Consider the following 24,748-nt stretch of genomic DNA (forward strand, 5'->3'; position numbering starts at 1 on the left):
GACTGCCTGAGCTAGCTGGGTTCATTTAGTCCCCTTCCCCAAATGATGCTCCACCCAACTCCCCAAAAAGCACCTATATAACAATGAAGTGCCAGATTGTTGCTACTCACTTTTCCTAGGGCAGCAAAACTAAAGAAAGTACTCTAGCACCAATCTGGTTTTTACCTATGTAGGGGTAGCCATGCATATCTGCATTGCAACAAAAAATAGCATGGAGTCTTTTGACACCCTAAAAGCTATCAAATGAGGTGATGAAGTGCACAAATTTATCATAACAGTCCCCATAGCCAAAGGAGAATTCAAAAATTGCAGACCACTGTCATGAACCACTGTATCAGAAAACCAAGTCTAATAGATTCAACTTCTCCTGGTGCTAGTCTTTTTACATACTTTATGGTTTAGTCATTAAGTCATGTCCGACTCTTCCCAGAGCATGCCAAGCCTTCCTGTCTTCCACTGCCTCCCGGAGTTGGGTCAAATTCATGTTGGTAGCTTCTATGACACTGTCCAACCATCTTGTCCTCTGTCGTCCCCTTCGCCTCTTGTGCTCACACTTTCCCAACATCAAGGTCTTTTCCAAGGAGTCTTCTCTTCTCATGAGATGGCCAAAGTATTGAAGCCTTGGTTTCTGGATCTGTCCTTCCAGCGAGCACAGAAGGTTGATTTCCTTCAGAATTGATAGGTTTGTTCTCTTTGCAGTGCAGGGGGCTCTCAAGAGTCTCCTCCAGCACCACAATTCAAAAGCATCAATTCTTTGGCGGTCTGCCTTCTTTATGGTCCAGCTCTCACTTCCATACATCGCTACTGGAAAAGTCATAGCTTGACTATGCAGACCTTTGTCAGCAAGGTGATGTCTCTGCTTTTTAAGATGCTGTCTAGGTTTGTCATCGCTTTCCTCCCAAGAAGCAGGTGTCTTTTAATTTCATGACTGCTGTCACCATCTGAAGTGATCATGGAACCCAAGAAGGTAAAATCTGTCACTGCCTCCATATCTTCCCCTTCTGTTTGCCAGGAGCTGATGGGACCAGTGGCCATGATCTTAGTTTTTTGGATGTTGAACTTCAGACTATTTTTTGTGCTCTCTTCTTTCACCCTCATTAAGAGGTTCCTTAATTCCTCCTCACTTTCTGCCATCAGAGTGGTATCATCTGCATATCGGAGGTTGTTGATATTTCTTCTGGCAATCTTAATTCCAGTTTGGGATTCATCCAGTCCTGCTTTTCACATGATGAAATTTGCATATAAGTTAAATAAGCAGAGAGACAATATACAGCCTTCTCGTACTCCTTTCCCAATTTTGAACTAATCAGTTGTTCTATATCCAGTTCTGACTGTTGCTTCCTGTCCCACATATAGATTTCTCAGGAAGTAGATAAGGTGGTCAGGCACTCCCATTTCTTTAAGGACTTGCCATAGTTTGCTGTGGTCCACATAAAGACTTTTGCGTAGTCAATGAAGTAGAAGTTTTTTTTGGGGGGAACTTTCTGGCTTTCTCCATAATCCAGCACATGTTAGTAATTTGGTCTCTAGTTCCTCTGCCCCTTCAAAATCCAGCTTGTATTTCTGGGAGTTCTCGGTCCACATACTGCTGAAGCCTATCTTGTAGGATTTTGAGCATAATCTTGCTAGCATGTGAAATGAGTGCAATTGTACGGTAGTTGGAGTATTCTTTGGCACTGCCCTTCTTTGGGATTGGGATGTAGACTGATCTTTTCCAATCCTCTGGCCACTGCTGAGTTTTCCAAACTTGCTGGCATATTGAGTGTAGCATCTTAACAGCACCATCTCTTAAGATTTTAAATAGTTCAACTGGAATGCCATCACCTCCTCTGGCCTTGATGTTAGACATGCTTTCTAAGGCCCGCTTGACTTGCTCTCCAGGATATCTGGTCAAGGTCAGCAACCACACTATCTGGGTTGTCTGGGATATCCAAATCTTTCTGGTATAATTCCTCTGTGTATTCTTGCCACCTCTTCTTGATGTCTTCTGCTTCTGTAAGATCCCTACCATTTTTGTCCTTTATCATGTCCACCTTTGCACAAAAGGTTCCTTTAATATCTCCAATTTTCTTGAACAGATCTCTGGTTTTTCCCTTTCTATTATTTTCCCTGCAGGACAGCAGCTACGCTCAGAGAGGAAGCCTTAGGGTGGTGGGATATGACATCATCCTCCCTGCTAATTAGTGTCAGCACTTCATCTCCACAAGCCCGACTACACTGCTGCTACAGCAAATGTATTATCATGGCATAAGCTTTGATAGACTACATTCCACTTCACTGGATGCATGAAGTGTTATACTTAATTGCAGGTATATATAGTTTGGATGGTTATTGCAGGTATATATTGCTGAGGATGGAGTGCACATTTGAACTCTGAAATCAGACAGAAGTTAAATGTGTAATAGGCAGTGAAGGTTAAACAGGGACCTAAATAAATGGAATGCAATCAATCTGATTGGCTGTGAAAGGTAGGGTATCGTGCCAGCCTCCCGTATTGTATGATGTAGCTCCATATGAGGATCTCTTGTTTGAAACATTCTCTGCCTTTTGTTTCTTCTCTAATCCTTTGATTTTTGTACCATCTACCTAGCCTGATGAAGAGTTCAAGAGAACTTGAAAACTTGTGCATTCTTCAGTGGTGTTTTGCAGCACATATTGGCGACTTCATGCTTCATGAGTCGTCAACTTTTGATGACTCACAAAGCGGGATGACTTGCCAAAATGGTGAGTTGTCCCCATCTCTAGTTGCCATATGAAAGATGAAGAGTTCTTGTTTTTTAGGGTGAGAAGTCACAAGAAAGGAGATTTCAACAAAACATTAGAAAGAACTAACAGTGAGAACCATTCAGCAATGGGAAGTGATTGCCTCAGAGGCTGGCGGACTGTGCTTACTGGTGATTTTAAAACAGAGGTTGGATGGCCAACTGTCAAGAATGCTTTAAGATATGGAATTTTATTTTTATTGTTTTGCCTTGGGAGGAAGCTGGACTCGATAACCATTTGGTTACCTTCCAGCTTTACAATTCTATGATTACCAGCACATGAGAGGCTATTGGCTGGCGTATTGCTTAATCCAGAATAGGGAGCAGTGGCAGTTCCTCTTCTTCATTCCTTGTAAGACAAAAAACCTACCCTTGTGCAAGATCTTCTGTTCATCTTCAGCTGGGAGCTTTTCTCCCTTGATCTGCGAAAGAGAGAGATGGAGAGATTTGTGCGTCTCATCTTCTTGGTCTCTTTGTCAGGTATGAAATAACTAGAATCCTTCTGTGTTGGCTGTGAGGAAATTATTAACTCTGGGAACAAATTATTGTCTGACACACAGTATGAGTGGTTCAAATAAGGCCACGACTAATATGTCTGCATGATACTAAAGATAGGACACAGCTGACTCTGCTAAACAAAAATATCTGGATTAATTTTTTAACACTAAAACTGTCCTTTCTTTGCTAAGCACCTCTCGCTTGCCTCTCCAGTCTCCTTATGGCACTTTCTAGTCTGCATCAACTATAATAATCTCCTTGAGATATTATGTGTGAAAAATTAGTACAGGGTGCTGAACTTAATAACCTTAATGGTCCCCTCCAACCAGATAGATGTAAAATTCTGCAGTTCTGTATTCACTGAAGGATAAAAGACTGTGAAAACTCAAATCCTAAAAGTGGAGATGATGCACTGATATTTTGGGGGGTTCTGTACAGCTCTTGCTGTTCTTATGAATTTGATTATGTGTTGTATTATCTAGAGCACTGGCTCCCAACTTTGGGTAACCCAGGCGTTCTCAGACTGCAATTCCCAGAAGCCCCAGCCAATACAGCTAGTGGTGAAGACTTCTGGGTATTGCAGTTCAAAAACACCTGGGTTACCCAAGGTTGGGAACCACTGATCTAGAGAGCCTCTTGGTGCAGTGGTTAAACTGCAGTACTGCAACAAAACTCTGCTCATTATCCAGGTAGTCAGCTTAGGCTTCCATCCTTCCGATGTCAGTAAGCTAAGTACTCAGCTTGCTGGAAACAGGGGGATATATAGCCTGCATAATTAAATTGTAAACCACACAGAGAGTGCTTTAAGCACTATAGGGTGGAATATAAACAACACACTTTCCCCCCACTACTCCACTATCTCAACAATTCCACTCCCTCCCTCAAATTTTAATACTATTGGCCACCAGGTATTTCATAACCTAACTAAACCAAACAGATTGAGGTATAAAAAAGACTGACTAAAACAAAGGAAAGGTTTTAAGCATACATTCTATTTTTAAAGATGGAGAATGGTCTATTTATTTGTTTAAATTATTAAACTGTACTATGTCACAAATAAGCAGTGCAAAAAAAAAAAAAAAGAAGCCGGCTAGAGGAAAATGTTTTTGGAGCCTGTCACTTGTTTAATTTTCTATTTGTTAAAGAGGTGCAAAGGAGTGTACTAGGCAGCGGTGTGGGGGGGCTAAGTTCTAAGTGTAATGGTATTTTTTTGGGGTGAAACTCCTGTCCGAGGGCAAAAATACTCTTTTGGGTAAAACACCCAGAACCCTTCCACTGAAAAGTCTGCATGTACATGAAAGCTCGTGCTATAAGGAAGTGTTAAAGCAGCACTGATGGAAATGCAGCACAAAAAACAAGGACAGTTTAAATAGAAATACAATAATTTTCTCCATAGTGGGAAGGCTATGGTCAGCTCATCTGTGTCCTTGCTCAGTCTCCTGTAGAAGTATTGACTGTTGATAGGACAATTCAAGGCCTCCTTTTGGTTCTTCATCTTTAAACTAGGCCAGAACAAGACAGCTCTTCAAAGAGAGGACTGTCCTCTGTAAAGGAGGACACTTGGTGACTGTAGTCATGGGGGCCACACAGGGCTGTAGATCTCAGTGGTGTAGATCGAAATATCATAATTTGATCACTTCTCAATACAAAGATGGGGTGCTACACCATAACCACTCTCTCCTTTCCAGAAGCGTATACGACTGAGGATGTTACCATAGTGTATGGTGTCGAAGGGGAGCCCATCTCCATCAACTGCACCTACAGCCCAAAAGAAAACCAGTGGCGAGAAAAGAGCTGGTGCAAGCACGTCAGTGAGATGGAGTGCCAGCACGTTGTCAGTGCCCGGCGCTTTTGGATGCCATTCCTCAAAAGAAGGAATGGCACTACTGCCATTGCCGACAACATCAATAAGGGGATCCTCACAGTGACCATCAACCCACTCAGAAAGGAAGATGCTGGTTTGTATCAATGCAAGACAGACTTCTTGGGGATTGTGAATACCCTTCAGAAAGTGAGGGTGAATGTTCTGACAGGTAGGTTTCTTCTAGCTGGAAACCATTTCCCAAAATTGTCTTTGAAGGTTTCTGAGATATTGCTATGGTCTTGCTTAAGATTTTAACTCCACTCTTTATGGTGGAGCCATTGCCATGAACAACTTTGATGAAATTAAGAGGCTAAGGAGGAGCATTTTCTCCTTCTAGTGTATCAGGGATGGGCTATTTTGATCCTCCATATATATATATATATTTGCCTATACATGCCATCAGCCCTTTTTCAGTGATGAACAATTATTGAAGCTGCAGTTCAAAAAGTATTAGAGGCCCACAGTTGTTCCTGTCTGTGATATATAGGCCCAACTTTTTCCATGAAAACAAACATTTCTAGGCCATAGGTTGGTGCATTTAAAGTTGAAATTCTATGTACACGTCCCTCTACAAACACTAGGCCTTTTTTTCTACATCAGCAAATATAGGTCTGCACAATTAGTCCTAGACCTACAAATATCCTTCATCTGTGCATTAGAAACTGTGACAATACCCTGTTCTTTATCATTGCCTTAATTTGATAATTTTTACAAGCTAAATTGCTATGCTTCTGTCACTAGGGATTCTGGAAACTGAAGCATCAGAAATGCCCAGAGCTGTACACAGCATCTCCAGGTAAGCCTATCCATTTATTTTTAGTTAGTACTCTGTCCCATTATAAAAGCCTGGGGTATAAGGGATGTATTTGGATATTGTTACCTTGCCTCACTGTGACAGTCAGATTTAAGGCATCTAAAAGTGCACTGGTTTTCTTGCTTGGTGGTCTTTCTATGTCTCCATCCCTGTGCTTATTAACTTTTTTCCTCTGCTCTCTTCAAATCTTACCTAGAAGCAGGACTTTACCCCTATCTTCAAAATCTTTGGAGGCCCTGGAGAGAGAAGACACATATGGATCTGGCAAAGGAAATTAATTTTCCCAGCACTGCCCTCAAATTTCTCTCTGGGTTAGGGAAGGATGAGAGAATCTGCCATATATTGCCTAAAGGTAGTACTGCATGCTACAGATAGATTTTAATTAGCCAAAATGAACAAATCAATTTAAAATAGAAAATAACCATCAGATGCATGCTCCTAGGATTCTCTATCTGTCTAAGTATTCTAGTCTTGGAGCTGTGATAGAGAACGTGTAAGGGGCATGCTTTCTCTTTTAGTATTACAGACAAAAATAACTAAAATATTGCAATGATGTTGTAATGATGCTGAGTAGTGTAGTGCAGGGGTCCTTAACCCCTGGGACACGGAGACAGATCTCCCCCCTGCACACACTCCCCCCATGGATGCCCACACACACACACAGCCCACCCATCCGCATGCATGGGTGCCCTTCCCCACCCGCCTATGTGCACGAGCACACTCCACCTTCCCATGAGCACACCCCACCCACTTGCGCATGCATGCAAGCGCACTCCGCCCATCCACTCATGTGCATGAGCACACCCTGCCCACCTACAAGCACCCCACCCACCCACAAGCTCCCCACTGCCCACCTGTGCATGTGCATGAACACACCTTGCCCACCTGTGAACATGACCCACCCATCCATGAGCATGGGGCTGCCCTGCCACTGCCCCCTGTGTATGGACCCCACATCCCCAACCGGTCCACAGTTCAGAAAAGGTTGGGGACCACTGATGCAGTGGACAGACTATTGGACTAGGTCTCAAGACACTTGGGTTCAAATCCCCACTTGGCCGTGGAAACACACTTGGAGATAGCAATGGTAAACCTCTCCTTGAGCATTTTACATGTCTTGGAAATTTTATTGGATCACTGTAACTCAAAATTGATTCAATGATACATAGTTGTAGGCATCCTTCAGTCTTGAGAGACTATGATAACGTCTTCTGAATAGAGGTTTTGGAACAGCGTCTAGTGTGGCTGAGAAGGCCGATTCGAGAGTGACAATCCCTTCCACACTGAAGACAAATACAGTCCGTCCCCTGTCCAGCTCCCTGATTTTGCTGTTTTTGGGACTGCCTCTTTGCCTCAGCCTGCTGGACAAGGGTCTCTTCAAAATGGGAGAGGCCGTGATGCACCGCCTGCCTCCAGGCTGAACGCTCAGATGTCAAGGTTTCCCATCTGTTGAGGTCCATTCCTAAGGCCTTCAGATCCCACTTGCAGATGTCCTTGTATCGCAACCTCTGGGGTGATTTTTCTGCACTAATTCTCCATACAGGAGATCTTTTGGAATCCGACCATCAGCCATTCTCACGACATGCCCAAGCCAATGTAGACGTTGCTGTTTCAGTCCCAGAATGACCCACAATCTGATGGATCTGGGAATTCTGAGCCCAGTGATAAACTTCTGAACCCTAAGACTAGACCAGGCCAGGCCAGCAATGTCTTGTAGCACTAAGAGTGTCAGAAACATCCCAAGCAAAGGCAAGAACATCCCCCGACACACACACAAGCACCCACACCCCAAATGGAAACAAGCCACAATGTGCTTGCGCCAGTCTTGTCCAAGGTGTAGACTGACAAAAAGAGAGATGGACCAAGCAGACAGACAGCAGAGAACTGGAAGTCATATGTACTCTCAATCTTTGAATTTATTTGTCAGTTATTTAATACATTCAGAATTCCTTTCTGTGTCCTATTGGTGCTCAAGGCAATATATAAATCAAGTGGGACAAGAACAGGATATAAAACATCATCAAATTACAAGAGCAAAGAATGATAACCCTTCAGCACCATAAAATTAATATGAAGAACAGGATGTAGTAGTAGAATTAGAGATGCATGCATCTCATTTGAAACAAAGTAATGAGGGGGCCAAGCTAACCTGCCCATAATCTGAACGCTGCTATGGAACAGCCTCTGGATGTTCCTGGATGTTGTCTAATCCTTTCCTCAGTCCTTGAACAACAGAAAAGAATTCTAGAGCTGAATTCTAGAGCCTGTGGTATCTTGCGTTCCTTTGGAGACATTCTGATTCCACACATCCTCCCTACTTCTTAACATCTCACTAGGGAAACACAGGCTTAACCCGACACAGAAATTACCAGTTCTTATTACAGCTCCCATATTTGCTATCAAGTTACATAGGGTGGGGACAAATACAAAAGCTGCAATATATTTTTTAATCAATTGTTTTAAGTGTAACCCACTAGAGCTTTTCAGCGGACATCTCAGGGTCAATGCGACTGTCATTTACTATATTTTAGGCAGTTATTATTCGCTATATTTGGGTCAAGGTTTGGATCATCCTACCATCTTTATAAGCCAGTGGCATGATTCACAACAGGCTGTGCTGAATCCCTATGAAACAAGGCAGTGGAACCGATTTAAAGCAAAACCAAAGTGAAATGTGTCCAAAAGAAGATAGATGGCAAAGATGATGAGGGGCCTAGAGGCTAGGTCCTGGGATGGATGACTGAAGGAGCTGGGTATATTTAGCCTAGAGAAGAGACATGTAAGAGGCAATATTACAGAGGCAATATTCAAGCATTTAAAGGACTTTCTTGTAGTGGAACAGATTTGTTTGATATTGCTGGCACGGATAAGACCCAGATCACTGGGTTCAAACTGCAAAAAATGGGAGGTTTTTTTTTACTAAAGATTAGGAAGAGTTTCTTGACCACAGGAGCTGTTTAGCAGGAGTGCAGAGATATGTCAGTTAGTGGGGAATGGTCATATGTCGAGCTAATAATTGATAAGCTTTAAAATCTAAATGCATTGCCAGAATGAACATGAAAAATCTCATCTCTGATTTTATTCCTCCCTTCCTCTTTGCTACTGCTTTGAATTTTGGAGAGAAAGATAGAGCTGCAAGAACTACAGAAGCCCCCACTGCTCATCTATCAAACGAAAAACCCTTCTCTTGTTTCTCTTTCTCCCTCCCTTACAATCTTGACTCCTTACCATTACCTTTTCTATTAAAAAAATAGCAACTGTGGGCAATTCTGACTTACAAAGATCCTTTTCAAGACTTTTTCTGGTAGAGAGTACACGGAAGTGATTTACCATTTTACCTTCTCCTGGAGGTTTCCTGGGACTGTACAGCTTGCCCAAGGCCACACAAGCTGGTTCCCCTTGCAGGAGGCACAGTGGGGGACTGAAGTCCTAGTCAATACTGAAACCACAGCTTCACTTTTTCTATAGTTTCCTTTAACACTTTTCCTCAGGCTGGCCAATGCAGACCTTGGAGTAGGAGGAAAAACAGAAAAGTAAAGAAAAATCCTAGCTAGATGTTGAAGTGTAAGCATCTAAAGTAAAACTAAAGTTCCAGGATGAAAAGTGCAAATTTAAAAAAAAAAAATCTGAAGTAATAACGTCAGTATTTACCTCAGGGGATATGGAGTAAATTATCTCTCTTTCTGTCTCTATAGACAAAGGACTGGCAACCCCTGAAAAGCAGCAAGGAGTCTCCAGTGTCTTTTTGCTTCTGTGGTGGCTGGAAACAGAAGCACATAAAAACATGGCAATCTCTATATGAGACAAACCACAAATCAGCTTTATCCTATATTTATTAGATCCTCTAGTTTCAATATTTAACAAGGATGACTAGGATTATTCTGTCCTACTCCCCCAAGATTTGCAGTGTCCAGACCTAGTCCTGGTAGTATTCTCCTTTAAAAGGTTGCATTTTAAATTTTAATTCTATTTTAGCTATTTTGTTTTCATGACTAGAAGGTCAAGCTGGACGACAGGGATTGGCCAAAGGTCATCCAGTGACCCAGTCAGCCATGGCCCTTTGGGGACATGAACCTGGTGCTTCCAAGCCTCATTCCAATACCCTGCCTTAACTCATGCCTATCTTCCACACTAGTTTTCACAGAGGCATTCCCATATCAAACCTTGAGTTTTCAATATGCATCCACATTTTAGTCACTTAATTTGAACTTGGATATAGTTTTAATAACCTGGAACATTTGGGGGAGTGTACATTTCAGACAATACATGTTGGTACAGTAGAGGAGAAAGTCCTCTCTGTTTTGGTCTTTATATCAGATTGATTTTGGGTGTCTCTACAAGTTTTTCTCCACTGGTGGGGTTGCATACATCCCATCTCTGTGTGCCCCACTCTCTCTGCCTCCACCTCCCTAAACCTGGTGCAGCCAAACTGGAGTGCAAAGGGCAGGTGTCTATCTGCTTTTAGCTGGTGATTGGCTGCTTTTTCACCCCTTCCACTGCAACACCCACGTTGCCTCTGATTCTTTATCCACCTCTGCTACCTGCTCTTTCTAGCTGTACTTAACCCATCCTCCTTTCCTTTCTCCCAAATGCTGGCTTTGCACAAACTTGCCACTTCAGGATACTGGAAATAGGGTTGCTTGAGGTCAATATGCCATTTGGACATGAGGATCACATCACTCCTCCCTGTCAACCAACCCTATTTAGACCACATCAGCATTCACCAAAAGCGCCAGTCTGGACATGCCTTGAGACTCAGGAGAACAGCCATAGCCTTGAGTTTGCAAAACCAGAGTGCAACTATTAATGACAACACTCTTTGGAGGTCATTAACTCACTGGGTGACCATCAGCTGGAACCGATTTTGACACATGACCATGAAAATTGATTGTACTATGTTAATGCCATTCTTTGCACACTACCTCAGAAAGTGATAAATACTCCGTCATTACAGATGTTTAAAAGAAAAACTAGATGGCCACACACTAAGGCTGTGATCACACTAGAGAAACACCCTCCTGTTTTCTCATGTCTTTTGCTTCCTTAGAATCGCCTGTTGAAGTCACACAACATAAATCTCATGATAGTACTTCGAATGTTTTTAACCATTCCACATTTTTTAGTTAAATTAGATGTAGTACATTTGTCTACAGCCCTGCTGCAGGCATATCCCTTCCTCTTTTTGTGTGTTTCTCTGCCCCACTTCTCCCTCTTTTAAAAAAATTGTGCAGGTACATCAGTGTGTCAACAAAATGACCTTGCAGGCCATGTGCTGATCTGGGGCATTTTTTCCTGTTTCCACGCTGCATTACCCTCAGTGACAGTGAACCCGCGGCCCTTTTGACAGAAGCATACCAATGTGCCGACATTCCATTACATTATTTAAAAAGAAAATCCTTTTTAAAAGAAAATTATTTTGATAGAAACGCTGAGCGAAAGCCGGTGGTGGTGGTGGTGGGACTGCACACCAGATGTAGAGGAAATGAATTGGTTCTATATAGTGCACATTCTATGGAATGTTGTTGTACTACACAATGAAATGCAGAATAAAAATAGTAGTAGCCTCACAGAGGAGGCTGAATTTGATGCTGAGATAGCACAGAGGGGAAACAAAAGAATTGGTAATGGCCTGTGTGTTGTCTGGACCTTTAAAAAGGGGTAGAAACCAACAAGGAGTAACTCGGAAATATTTTGCTGGTGTGACCGCAGCCTAAGATTCCTTCCAATACTGATTTTTTTTAATTCTCAGCATACTGTACACAAATGAGGGGAGGGGAGGAAGCTGATCCACATTCCTTGTCTGAGCTTTCCTGTTCAAAGTGCATTTTCAAAGCAATTTGGCAGAAACTTACTCCAGACCCTTGAGTCTGATGGCATAATGTCTCTCTGGCCAATAGAGGGTGGAGCATTTTTCAGACTCTCAAACAGGAAGATTTTCCATTCTCTATTAAGATTTCATGTGGAATGCAAACTCTTGGCAGTGAAGACCATTTTGCCCTTGCCAAAAGGAATGTTAAACAAATACAGTTTTAATAGGAGAAACATTTTCAAAACACAGTGAACTGTGAAGGGAAGGGAAAACACCTCATTAATCCAAAATCTTAACGCCAAAAGTGAAATCCTTAGCTTTCCTTCTCCAAATAATTCAGAGACCCTCAGCCCTATATTCCTGTTCTACAGGGAGCTTGACAGGGATGGGGACTCACGTCACGTGACTTGCTATCAAGTTGGACTTAAATTGCACCAGTGACTCAAGTCAGGAATTGACTCAGTTTTTTTTTAAATGACCCAGACTCAACTCGCAACTCAGAATCCAGCTCACCTTTTTTTTGGGGGGGGGGGGGTGGACTTGTGTTTTTAATAGGGACTTGGGCTTGAGACTTGGGACTTGGTACTAAAGACAGACTTGGACTTGGGAACTGGTACCAAGAGCCTCGTGGCGCAGTGGTTAAACCGCTGTACTGCAGCCAAAACTGGGCTCATGACCTGGGGTTCAATCCCAGGTAGCCGGCTCAAGATTGACTCAGCCTTCTATCCTTCGGTAAAATGAGTACCCAGCTCGCTGGGGGGGAGGGGCAATGTGTAGCCTGCATAATTAACTTGCAAACCGCCCAGAGAGTGCTTGAAGCACAATATATAAGCAGTACGCTTAGCTTTTTTTGTTTGTTTGTTTTGCAAAGACTCAGACTTGGGACTCAGGCCCAAAGACTTGCTAACATCCCTGGAGTTTGTGGTTTCCAAACAGTGTCCCATATTCAATCATACTCAGATCAGCTTAGCTTCCGCAAAGTTGATACATCTCCACTTTCAGACACTTTTGATTAAAAAGCAAAACAAATAGCCAGTTTGGGGGATCAATACAGCCAAAAGATATGCAAAGTAGGATCGAGGAGTATCCTCAGCTGTATAATTGCTCATACTGGAGGTTAGTATGAACACATCAAAGGCATGGCAGCCCCTAACTCAACACCTCAAGTGATCCACAGCAGCTTCATCTTGCCAAGTTTTTTGTCCCTTTTTAAAAAGGTGGAGTAAGGCAAATGCCAACTGATACACTTGTACAGCTTCAAATTTAGAAATAAATACTAAAATGTCAATAGAAATATAATGAATGCAACATAGTGGAGAAGATTTAGAGCAAGTAAACTACATACAAGTTCAGTCTGAAATTGCCCATCAACTGTTAGCCCCTGCTCTGTTTTCTTCTTATTTTTTAATCATAACTTGGGGAGGCCAAGAATGGCTCCTCAGACATTCTTGGACTCCATTTAACTCTGGCCAGCCTAGTCAGTTGTGAAGCACGCTGGGAGCTACTGTCCAAAGACGCCTAGAGAGCTGCACTTCACTCATCCATTCGTTAAACCTCACTTAGGCTTGGACATGAATTTCAAATAGAGGATTATAAAATAAGACACAAGCCCTCTTCTCCTAGGAGGAATCATGCAAAATCAACATTCCACAGCAAGGTACTTCAACTCATTGAGCTAAAGACACTGTAAAAAGAGCAGCAGCCATGTTAAGCAAACTGATGATCGTCATTAGGGGCTTAGCTAAAAGTTCTGTCTCCACTCCAATGGACTGTAATAAATATTTTCCTATCAAATCACTGACTCCATGGCATTGCATTTTTGCTTTCTTAAAGGAGCCTGTCAAATCCTGAAATCAAGGTTCATTTCCTTGTTGCTGGATTCCTGGTTTTCAAATTCCTAGTTGCTGTAGCCATCTTTCTTATTGCCTGGGTCAAGAAGAACAATATAACAAGGGATGGGAACAGAGGACAAACCGAACATCAGCTCTTCCCTCTCACAGGTGATGTCATTACATTATGTTATAGGAATACTGTATTAGAATGGGAGAAGAACCCTGCAGGACCATCAGAGCAAATGCCTATCTTAGCTTTCCTCAACAGGTACATTGTAGACGATTTGAGCATCAACTTCCTTGATCTCTTACCACGGGCCGTGTTAGTAGGGACAAATGAGAATGTTAGTTCAAAAACCTGGTGGACATCAGGTTGGGAAAGCTGGCCTAGCAACCCATTTTTCAAAGAGACCATCCTGATACTTAGGAGGAGTCTACGAGCAGGACAGGATTGGAGGGGTGCTCCCTAGCAGCTGCAGTTCAAAAGACATATGGATACAGTACTGGAGATTGTGAATACACCTTTGACTATTAGCTGTCAGAATTTGTCTGATCAGCTTTTATAGCTGTCCAAGTTAGCAATCTTCACTACATTTTATGCTAGCAAATGAAGAGTTTGGAAAGGTTACCTTCTGAGCTACAACTACCAGAATCTTCCAGTCACTGTGCCCAGTGTCCATGCCCACTCTTCCAACACATTTAATGCCCTTGATTTATGTTTTTCTGAGCAGCCACCTAGTCTATCTGTATGACTGGGCTGGTCCTAAACCTGTACATACATAATACTGCCCAGAACTTCTAAGACATCACAAAAGTCTTATTGAGAAGTTGATCACTCTGAAAACAGTAAAGGATCTCAAGGCTCAAGTAGACCACTGGTTCTTAACCTTTGTTACTCAGATGTTTTTGGACTGCAACTCCCAGAAACCTTCACCATCAGCTGTGCTGGCTGGGGTTTCTGGGAGTTGCAGTTCAAAAACATTTGAGTAACAAAGGTTAAGAACCACTGAAGTAGACAATGTATTACGTAAATATACAAAGCATGTAGCTCAGTCTCTTTCTCACTTTTTTTACTTACAAGTAGACATACAGTATCCTAATTCAGCACCACCAAAGACTTTTTCCTCCCATTTTTAACCTATTTAGAGGGGAGGGGAATAAATTTAAGGTATTTCTACCTTTGAGGAAAAATTTAAACCTCTCCTAGGGTCATGGCACATATTTAATATATTATGCAGCCCAGCCTTCATACAGAATGACTAACACTCCTTGAATTGTCTCTTCACACATATTAAGACTGCTTCTGAGACAGCAGTGATGGCAGATGCATTCACAATTCAAATTTATGGCTCTCCCTGATAAATCCTAGTAACCAGATTTCTGTAAAAGTGCTGGGGAATTACATTTCAGAACCACACAGTCTGTAATAATGAGGCTCAATTGTGATTTCCAGATAAGACTCCTGTCATTGTTTTCACAAATATTTTAACAGCAAATTGGGACTTTAAAGTTATGCAATCAGTTTGCAAATCACATTTTTTCAAATGGTATACATGCTGGAAGTGTTATATTTTATTCCTGGAATTTTAGAATACATTGTTATGATTTTTTCAACAACTTTGCCATATTCATAAAGTAAAAACCTGTTTTAAAAGCCCCCACCGCCCACTAGAATGGGTATCTTGTTCAACCTGGAAACCCCCCTAATGTGGCAGTGGTGGTCATGGGTTTTGTTTCCTTGTTTCATATCATTTTATGACATTCACTTCTATTCTTGTTTCCAACATAACAGGAGATGGTTGGCATAACTGAATATAATAGAAGAAAGGAGGAAAAAAACAAAGATTTACAAGAGAGGGGCACAGAAGTGACTCCAACAGATGAGAGGAGAAGGACTGGCTTGCTTTATCCTGCACTCTGCAAAGACTGCTGTGGGTTTATTTGCAAAACCAAATTTTGCCAGCAAATCAGACAAACAGAACTTTGCTTCTTTGTCCCTTAAATTTCTGGTATGTGCCATTACTAACTAAGTTTCTAATATCCATCCTGAGCCTGAGTCTGAAACTGGTTGCGTAGTCATGGCACCACCTCTCAAGGGGTCAAAGCTCCAGTAGTCTCCTGCAGCCAGGGTTAGGGAGGGGGGGCCTCCCTATTGGCTCTATCAAGTAACCCCCTCCATCCCTTCCCATCAGGTAACTCATGTCTCTTCAGACTGGCCCATTCTTCAAAACCACTCTCATTTTGTCTCTCATAGGGCTGTATATTGCCCCAGTCTTTGTCTCTGAGTGAAAGTAAGGGCAAGGTGTCAACTAAAATCCAGAAACGGAGCCATCCTGCAAACTAATATGAACTGCAGACCTCATGGCCGAACAGTCAGCCTATGTTTTGGACTATACTGATTCTTCTCCCATTCCCAGCACTTGGTACCACCCAGCATGATGAAGAACTTTGGAAAACCTGAACATTTGCACTTTTGTTTTTATTGTTGTCTCAATGTTCTCAGCTATGCTTTTGGTTGCAGGCAGGCTCTTGACTGGACCTTTAAAAGAAAAGCAAGCTATTTGTCTTTTCTTTTTTTTAAATGGTGCGGTGAATATTCACTGGCCTAATACATACTTAAACTTTTTTCCCCATTTCCTTGGTTTCTCCATGGAGTCGAGAAGGTGATTCATTTGCCAAAGGCTGCAGATCAAGGATTGCTTGGGGTCCTTTATGCCATTTGGATGCAAGGATTGCACCTGTTTAGCCTGATCCTTTAACACCATGTAGACAAGCCCAAAGTTAACTAGATCTGCCGTCAAGCATTAAGAGTGCTGTAAAGTCATTACAAATGAGAAAGGTCTATTTTCTAGTTGTACAATCAGAGGGCTACCCAGCTTCTATTCTTTGTTGTGGTTTATACTTCCTCCATTCTTCACAGTATCATTACTAACTTTTGACTCTTACTCATCAAAAGCTCTGGTGAGAAAGTATGTTTATTTCCTCTGGAGATAAAAGTTGATTTCTTCTTGCTACACACTTAACATTTTGGCTGTATGTTTTCTCTTGATATGCAAAATAACACGAGGAAAGATATCTGGGAACTCTGTGTTGTAGACCACTATGCATTGTTAAAACTTGATTATGATTTGCACTCAGCACAGCTAAAGGTGTCTTTTTGATACCTGAATGACAAGCCACTTCAACCATCCAAATTAACATATTGGCAATCTCATTCATATTAATAAACATGGATGGTGAAAATCTAGTTTGGTAAAAAGTTACTTTTTGGACTATAATTCGAAGTACACCGCAGTTAGTATGGGCAGTGGTCATAGAAATAGACTCCAAAAGGTAACCTTTTCAGTTTTCAGGCATTTATAATGCCCACCAATAAAAATGCTTCAAAAACCATTGTTGCTGACCTCAAAAAGCCGGTCAAGTGATAGAAGAAAATGTCAACAATCAACATAACTTCCAACACCTCAAATTCTTACAATGAGGGGAGAAAGACCAATCCTACTCTGAGTTTTTAGGTGCATCACCAAGGAATTTGGGGCATATCATCAGTTTACCCACTTTTAACATGATGGCTGCTATGCCATGGAAAGGAATATCTCTGTGTCAGTGACAGGCATAAGGTAAATCAGGATCTATAGATAGATATCTGCGTGATCTGCAGCTAACTGGGCAGGATTTTTGACTCCTCACTGTTTCATAAATGGCAACAATAAAGAACTAAATTATACTACTGACGTATATATATGAAACTACAAGTGTATTTTTGATGGACATACAGTATGCTCTGTACTTGAAACAGATTATTGCATTCAGATTTCTGTAGTTCCAAATGTGTGTGTTTTATATACTTAACTCTGGCTACCATTGGTGTTATAATTAAAACAAAATAGATCCCAGAAGTGTGAGAATCACCTGAACTTATCCTAAACTCTATCCCTACAACTCTTATGCCCAAACATCATCCATGCACATACTGTATATACAATACACAAGAGTACACACAGCCACTGTGCAGTCAGATCATATTCAGTGGGAAGAACTGGCCTTATCAGCTCAATACAGTATTTTGTCAACTCTAGTGGGCAATTTGTCAACATTAATATGTGCTGATCCACAGCAGTAAGTGAGAGACAATGACAAAGGGAATTTGCTTCCTTCCTGTAAAAGGACAACTGATCCATGTATTATTTTCCTGTCTAAACTATGCACAGCTACAAGATGGAGAGGTTCTCACATCTGCTGCTAACGATGTTCATAACAACAGGTAGGAAAAAAGAGTTGTTCCCTCTCATGGTTATTAGTATAGAACATGTAGCATGGTGATGATTTAAATGAGATTAGCCCACAAACGTGCAGCAGGTTTTTTTTCTTTTTCTTTTCTTTTTCTCTCTCCTGGGGAGAAAAGAGCAAGGTTCCTTGGCCAGAATCCTGTTGGGAAAAAGGTGCACTCAAGCAATTCAAGCAAAAATCCAAGCACTCAAGCAATTCTCCCCTACCCTCAGACTCACTTCAGTTGCAAACTCTCCTTTGCATGCTTGATTTCTCAACCAGGACACAACTAGTCATACAAAAGACAGTCATTGAAGGGGAGAAACCATTTCTGCAATTGCCCTTCCACTTCATTTTTCTTCAATTGAATCCTGACCCTTATTATTTACAGAGCAATCCTATACATTCTTACAAGAAAGCAATAATAGAGCATGACCCAGAATTCAGAGCTTCCTGCCATTAGACTGACTGAGGTAGCTGCTCCAGACAACAATTCTGTAGTAGGCAGAAAACTGTTGAGTATTTATTGTTGTTGCATTTTTACTGTCAGGCAGATGGATAGAAGTATGGGATATTTTATTCCATTCCATTTCATTTTAGTTCTATGCCATCCTTCTCCCTGTAGATGGTCACAAAGAGGGCTTTGTTGTTGTTATGGGCCATAAAGTCATCTTTGAATTATGGTGACCCTATGAATAACAGATCTCCATGTTGTCATATCCCCAACAACCCTGCTCAACTCATGTAAACTCAAGCTTGTGGTTTCCTTTAGGGAGTCAAACCATCTTGTATTTGATCTTCTTCTCCTGATGACTTCAACCTTTCCCATATTGACTTTTTCAGAGAAACTTGTCTTCTCATGATGTGCCCAAAGTAGGACAGCCTCAGTTTCATCATTTTTGCCTCCAGAGAGAATTCAGGCTTGATCTGATCTAGGGCCCACTTATTCATCTTTTTGGCACCACAGTGGGTACACACTGAAGCTGAAATCCATGTAATTTTCCTTGACTAGAAAGCAACAAATGGTGCATCTTCACATCCACTGATTTTAGTCAAACCAGTTTGTATATCATGGCTTTCCTCCAAGAATCCTGAGAATTTTAGTTTCTTGAGGCTGCTAGTTATCTGTTTGAAATTATCTTTCTCTCTACCAAGCAGAACAACAGTTGCCAGAGCTCCAGGGAAATTACTATTAAAATACCTTTCATCTGTGGTAGTGATGTGTCCATAGTATTTTGCTAAGAAAATAATCAGCCTGCGGGCAATACTGACAGACTAGTGCAAGAATGTCCAACCTTTTCGGCTCTGAAGGCTTTATGAAGGGCTGCGATATGGGGAAGCGGGGATCAGGAATATAAACACCAGCCCATATCTCAGTCTGTAAGGACTGCAAGGCTTAAACCTCTCTTCCCCACCTGTTAGATCTAGGGGTGGCTGGTATCGCTTGGTAAACCAAACCTCTCACACCCCACCTGCCAGCAATCTCAGCATCTAGGTCAGGCAAGTGCACCCATGTTCACATACAGTCAGTTTAGATGAACCATAGTATAACATAATGCTTTAGTTCACCTTATGCAGTTATATTTATATTTTTATGAATCAGAATAGCTTTAAAAGTACAAATTAATAACCCTCAAACTTTCTGGGATTTTCTGCTTGCTATACTCCACTATGTAGCAAACATCTGAGGGTCAGTCTATGATTCTGGGTCAGGTCAGCAATTTCACATTATCACTATTAAGATTACTATTATTGTATTTGCGAAGGCTTTCGCGGCCAGGATCTAATGGTTGTTGTGGGTTTTTCGGGCTCTTTGGCCAAGTTCTGAAGGATGTTCTTCCTGACGTTTCGCCAGTCTCTGTGGCCGGCATCTTCATAATTCAATATTATACATAATTTACTGGTGTATTTTCCTAGGTCTTTTTGTGCCATGCAACACTTTTCCATCTCCAGCATCTCCTATAGTGCCTCATAAAACCTTCCTACCTCCAGTATCTATGATTTCATCCTTTGAAAGGCCTCGTGAGGCAGAGATGAGACTGCTACCACTGACAAAAATTCAAGGAGAGTCCCTCAGTGTAAAAGGAGTTTGTTCCCCTCCATATATACAAGCAAAAAAAATCTGGTGCAAAGGAGATCTCCTGAGAGAATGTAACCCTGGGGAGCCTTTCAGTCTCTCAAGACCAGGATGGCGGTATCTTGCTACTGATTCTGACCAAAGGATTGCACTAAGGGAATCAGAAAATGGCTGTCTTGACTTTTTCATATCAGTTCTTCAGACAGAGGATTCAGGGATTTACTGGATTGGGATTCTGGAGGACCTGCATATTATTCCTTTACGAAAAATCGAAGTGATAGTCCAAAGTCAGCCTAGCCCTGATGCTGTCCAGCCTCCAGTAGGAAAGAAAGAAGTTCAAAAAGGTAAGTGCTTACAGATAGTTGGGTGGATGCCTTACACATACAATGGGGAGTTCTTGGAGGAATTCAGGGTGAATCTACACATAGTGAAAAAGTAATGCCTTCCTGTCTTCCTGGGGATGCACTACTTTAGCCTGCAGGTAGCTACACATTTAGAGAAAGAAAAATGAGAATATGCATGCTAGAAATAAATGTCTAGCACAGACTTTCCCATTATATTGCCATATTTAAAAATTGTCCAAGTATTTTTAATCTCCTTTGTATTCAAGGATTGAATTGTTGTTGCCTTCCCAACAACAGTGTCAAGCTACATGAAGTCCCAGGACAGCTTGGTTTATCCTTCTACATAGACAGAAGCTCATGCCCTCAATGTGAGCTTTCCAAAAACAGTTTCAAAAGTGCCACCAAGGAACTCATATTGCTGGAACAGGGAGGTCCTTTTCATAAAAGGAGAGTAAAGAACATTCCAAGAATCTGCTTTGAGACCAATGTTGTTCACGTAATCCATAATGTAAGAGAACAAAGTAATGAAGTTCATTAGATCCAAAAACATTTGTAAAGAATGACAAAGCCAAGAATCTTATTCTACTTTATTATATAATTTGATTTTCAGGACTGCAAAATGATGATACTGAGTCAACAACCAGGAAAGATGGTCAAAGGTACTGACTTATTTGTGTCTGAAGAAATAGATGATACATCTGAAATGCTCACACTGAAATTAATTTGTTAGTCATAAGACACTGCAACACTTTTCATGTTTCAGGCTAGTACACTTAACTCCCTGGAAACTGCAACCTTGCACTTCTAATCAAAGATCATCAGGATTAGAGATTTGAGTTCATTGCAGGAGCTGCTTGATCCACCAACACTCACCTTGATACAAATTAAATAAGCAAAAGCGCATCTTTAGAGTCTGATTTTCACTCGCAGAAGACTTAACAATTTCAATGTCATTCAATTTCAATGTCAGTCCCTGAGAGGACTAACGTTTTAATAGGGTGGTGTGCCTGATACATTGTTTGTTGCACTGTTAGCCTTTCCCAAGCAAATTGCATGCTTCCAGCACCCTCTCAAATCAAGATAAAGCTTAATTATGTACTGGAGGTATAAAAGGTATCCTGCTAAATTTATCAGACACCTGTTTGTGCAAGGCAAAGTTTAATTAATGTATTGTGGATTGTTTCAGAATTTATCAACTTATCTTGGTTCTGGGTTCCATTGTGGTTGGCATAACAATTATTGCCATCTTCACATTAGTAGTCACATTGCTCGCCAAGAGGAAAATAAGAGGTACGTTTCAGTATCTTCTGTTTTATTTTTAATTCAGCACTTAATACTTTATTTGAATAACACTTGAAGAAGCATTGGTGGATAGGAGCATATTGGTTTGGTTTATTTTTAAAAAATGACAGCAGCAGGACTGAACTCCAAAGTGAAATTAAGTAGTCTATGAGGTTTCAATAAGCTCAGTGAAGGGGTGTACATGTAGAAAGTAGAGGGAGAGAATAAGAAATAGGTTGTTGTGGGTTTTTTGGGAATAAGAAATACTTTCTTTTAACTGAACCTCCTCCTCCTTCATGAAATATTTCAGGTAAAACGTTTAGTATATGTATTAATGATCTCCCTCTACTTCCAATGCATCTTCTCTGTTATATCTCCTCCCTCTCATCCTTTAAGAGGTTGCTCAAATCAGTGTTTTTAAAGAGGCTTTTAATGGCATCTCAGTTGTGCTGTCTTACTATTGCTTGACTCTCTTGGTGGGTTTATTTCATGTCATTTAATGATTTTTGTCTTTATTATTTTATCTCTTTTTTGTTTATGTTTGTTATATATTGTATTTGCCTTATTAGTTTTGTTAACTGCCCAGAGTAGTGCCTTGCACTAATTGGGCAGAATAAAAGTTAAACAAACAATTACCCTTAAGTAACTCTTTGTAAAGGGACGTGGTGGCGCTGCAGGTTAAACCGCAGAAGCCTCTGTGCTGCAAGGTCAGAAGACCAGCAGTCGTATGATCAAATCCACGCAATGGAGCGAGCTCCTGTCGTTTGTCCCAGCTCCTGCCAACCTAGCAGTTAGAAAGCATGTAAATATGCCAGTAGATAAATAGGTACCACCTCAGTGGGAAGGTAATGGCGTTCCGTGTCTAGTCGCGCTGGCCATGTGACCACGGAAACTGTCTTCGGACAAACAATCTATGACTTGGAAACGGGGATGAGCACTGTGCCCTAGAGTCAGACACAACTGGACTAAATGTCAAGGGGAACCTTTACCTTTACCTAACTCTTTGTAAGAGTTGTAACTATTTGTAATGAACCAGAAAGGAGACCAACACACTGAGATGGGTTTCATTTCTTTATCTTCTTAGTGAGCAACACATGAGCACACTGGATGCAGATACACATTCTGATACAATTCTTAATGTGAAACATCTAATATCTCACATTCATGGCACAGCGGATATAGGGATGCCTGTCTTGCAAAACATGCAGTTGCACTTATCCATCCTGTCTCAGGCCACCATTACTGTTCCACATTTTATTGCATGTGACTATCTCAGGGTCAGGTCCATGTATTTTATATTTATAGCCACCTCTTACTTAAAAAAGAAGACGATAGCTTTCAGAATACCATCTGAACATCTTCAAGGTCCTAAGAAAACCAGTATAGTGGCCCAAATCCTATTACTTAGCATAGTTAATTGCACTAGAGTAGATCCACTGAATAAACGATTTTGAGAGTCACCTGCTCTGTAAGTTCAGTTGATCCAAATAGGCCTACTCTAGTTGTGACTTGCATTAGCATAATAAGTTTCAGTTAGGTAGACCCATTTGAATCAATGGAACCTGTGGAGGAGTAGACTTACCAAATCCCCAGTGATCCAGTGGGTCTACTCTAGTGCTGTTTAGTGTGCTAAACAACATGATCTGGCAGTTAAATACATGCCCATTTTGTGTCATTCAATCTAAGCAATCAATAAAGGAAAAATTTATTATTTTATGTACAGGCAAATGCAATTTGGTCAATGGTTCTATGAAGAGCTGCAACTAATCACAGATGCCTAACAAACAAATCCATAAGATACACTGCATGTGATCAACACAAATACATTTTGGGGGATACATTTGGTTTTTAGGTGTTCAACATAAAACAGAATATGTGAGATGGCATAGACAGATACATTGACATACTAAAAGAAAACTCTCTTTTTCATAGCAGCACATGACCCGAATGTTGATGATAACCCAAAACAGACAATAATAACATTACAGGTAAAATCTCCTTTCAAAAATTTGGAGAAATCAGGACTTAGTTACGTGAGTATTATCAATTTGCACAGACACATACATATTTAACTAAGCATTGCTTTCTTAGGTCATCTCTGTCAACATAGATTCTGTATCTGGTTCTGCCTCTGGCAAGGGAAGTAGAATTCTATTTTTATCCCCCAGTTGTCTTTAATGTTTTCTTATATGAACAATGTCCCATTGCCCTGCATTAAGTTGCAGACTGGCATCATTTTTACCACTAAAGCTTAAAGTGGTAATGTAGAACACGTGATTCATTCTGAGTAGACAGGAACTCAACATGGACTACAGGAAGTGCACAACCACTAATGATATCACTAGGTTTTGGGTGTGTGTGAAATGGGACTTAATTTAAGAAATGATTATTTAAACAAAGAAACGAGCAACTAAAATACCACCCTTCTCTTATCTTTATTTTCAGATACATGAAATATATCCTGACAAAAATCTTTCAGGCAAGGAAGTGAATGCACTATATGCCATACCGAAGAAGCCCAAATCAAAAGGAGAAGAAGATGCTACATATGTCAACAGCAAGTTTCCACTGGGATCAAGTATTATCAGACATCCCAATGAACCTGCTGTGCTTTCATCTCTAGGATCTGTGGAGTATGCAAACATAGCATTTGGATCCCAACATATCAGGGACTAAAAAAACAGTCTTAGTTAGCTTCACTTTTACAAATTGTACATTTCAGGTTCTGAAATATGAGAGGTAAGAGGGCAGTTTGTTTTAAAATTGAAAGGCATGCTCCAAATTTCACTTCTGAGCAGTGTTGGCCTGGTTATTATTTTAACAGCTTACAGGTAATATATAGATCTAGAGGTCTACTATTTGGAACCAGGGCATGGGCCAAATCATACAGTCCAGTGATACACATAGCCCTTTAAAAGCCAAACCAGCCCTTATTATAAGAGTGAAACAACCATCTCAGGCTGGTAGGGGTGTGTGTGTGTTGGGGGGCAGCACTGGCAGTTCACCAGGCATTCCCATCCATTAGAGCAGGTGTCACCAACCCCCAGTCCGTGGCCCAGGACTGGGCCACAGAGACAGATCTCCTCCCCCCCCAGACACCCCCATACATGCATGGACACATGCACACCCCTCCACATGCACACACGGATGCCCCTATGCCCCCATGCACATTTCATCCTGTCCCCCACCCCATGCTAA

At 41.2% G+C, this 24,748-nt stretch overlaps 3 protein-coding genes across 4 annotated transcripts in view; 2 read left to right on the forward strand and 1 right to left on the reverse strand.

Moving 5' to 3' along the window:
• Window positions 1–1,488: 1,488 nt before the first annotated feature.
• Window positions 1,489–16,041, forward strand: LOC110080458 (triggering receptor expressed on myeloid cells 2). The gene is given in 6 exon segments (XM_072997388.2): window positions 1,489–3,191; window positions 3,194–3,242; window positions 4,949–5,293; window positions 5,866–5,920; window positions 13,581–13,747; window positions 15,372–16,041. Coding segments are annotated over 6 exon segments (786 nt in total). The 5' UTR covers window positions 1,489–3,041; the 3' UTR covers window positions 15,392–16,041.
• FANCE (FA complementation group E) overlaps window positions 3,058–24,748 on the reverse strand; it is a 44,324-nt gene continuing 22,633 nt past the window's right edge. The window contains exons 11-12 of the mRNA XM_072997382.2: window positions 9,590–9,698; window positions 3,058–3,184 (exon numbers count right to left, since the gene is read on the reverse strand). Coding sequence (XP_072853483.2) covers window positions 9,591–9,698 — 108 coding nt within the window. The 3' untranslated portion in view covers window positions 3,058–3,184; window position 9,590. The remainder of the gene's footprint in view (window positions 3,185–9,589; window positions 9,699–24,748) is intronic.
• On the forward strand, window positions 17,784–24,351 carry LOC110080448 (uncharacterized). Of its 2 annotated transcripts, none has more exons than XM_020796364.3 (6): window positions 17,784–17,843; window positions 19,766–20,269; window positions 20,880–20,928; window positions 21,456–21,559; window positions 23,483–23,538; window positions 23,996–24,351. In XM_020796364.3, the coding sequence occupies exons 1-6, from the start codon at window positions 17,798–17,800 to the stop codon at window positions 24,224–24,226; spliced, it is 990 nt and encodes a 329-aa protein (XP_020652023.3). In that variant the 5' UTR covers window positions 17,784–17,797; the 3' UTR covers window positions 24,227–24,351. The 2 variants fall into 2 exon arrangements, with proteins under 2 accessions (XP_020652023.3, XP_020652032.3); XM_020796373.3 differs by having other exon boundaries at window positions 23,486–23,538.

This window comes from Pogona vitticeps, chromosome 4 (assembly GCF_051106095.1).
Source record: "Pogona vitticeps strain Pit_001003342236 chromosome 4, PviZW2.1, whole genome shotgun sequence".
NCBI lineage: Eukaryota > Metazoa > Chordata > Lepidosauria > Squamata > Agamidae > Pogona > Pogona vitticeps.

Excerpts from the sequence above, each read along its gene's own strand:
- LOC110080448 (XM_020796364.3), top strand. The coding sequence starts at position 17,798 with ATGGAGAGGTTCTCACATCTGCTGCTAACGATGTTCATAACAACAG. Across the intron at positions 20,929-21,455 it reads ACCAGGAAAGATGGTCAAAG|AATTTATCAACTTATCTTGG; the intron begins GTACTGACTTAT and ends GGATTGTTTCAG. Across the intron at positions 23,539-23,995 it reads AGACAATAATAACATTACAG|ATACATGAAATATATCCTGA; the intron begins GTAAAATCTCCT and ends CTTTATTTTCAG.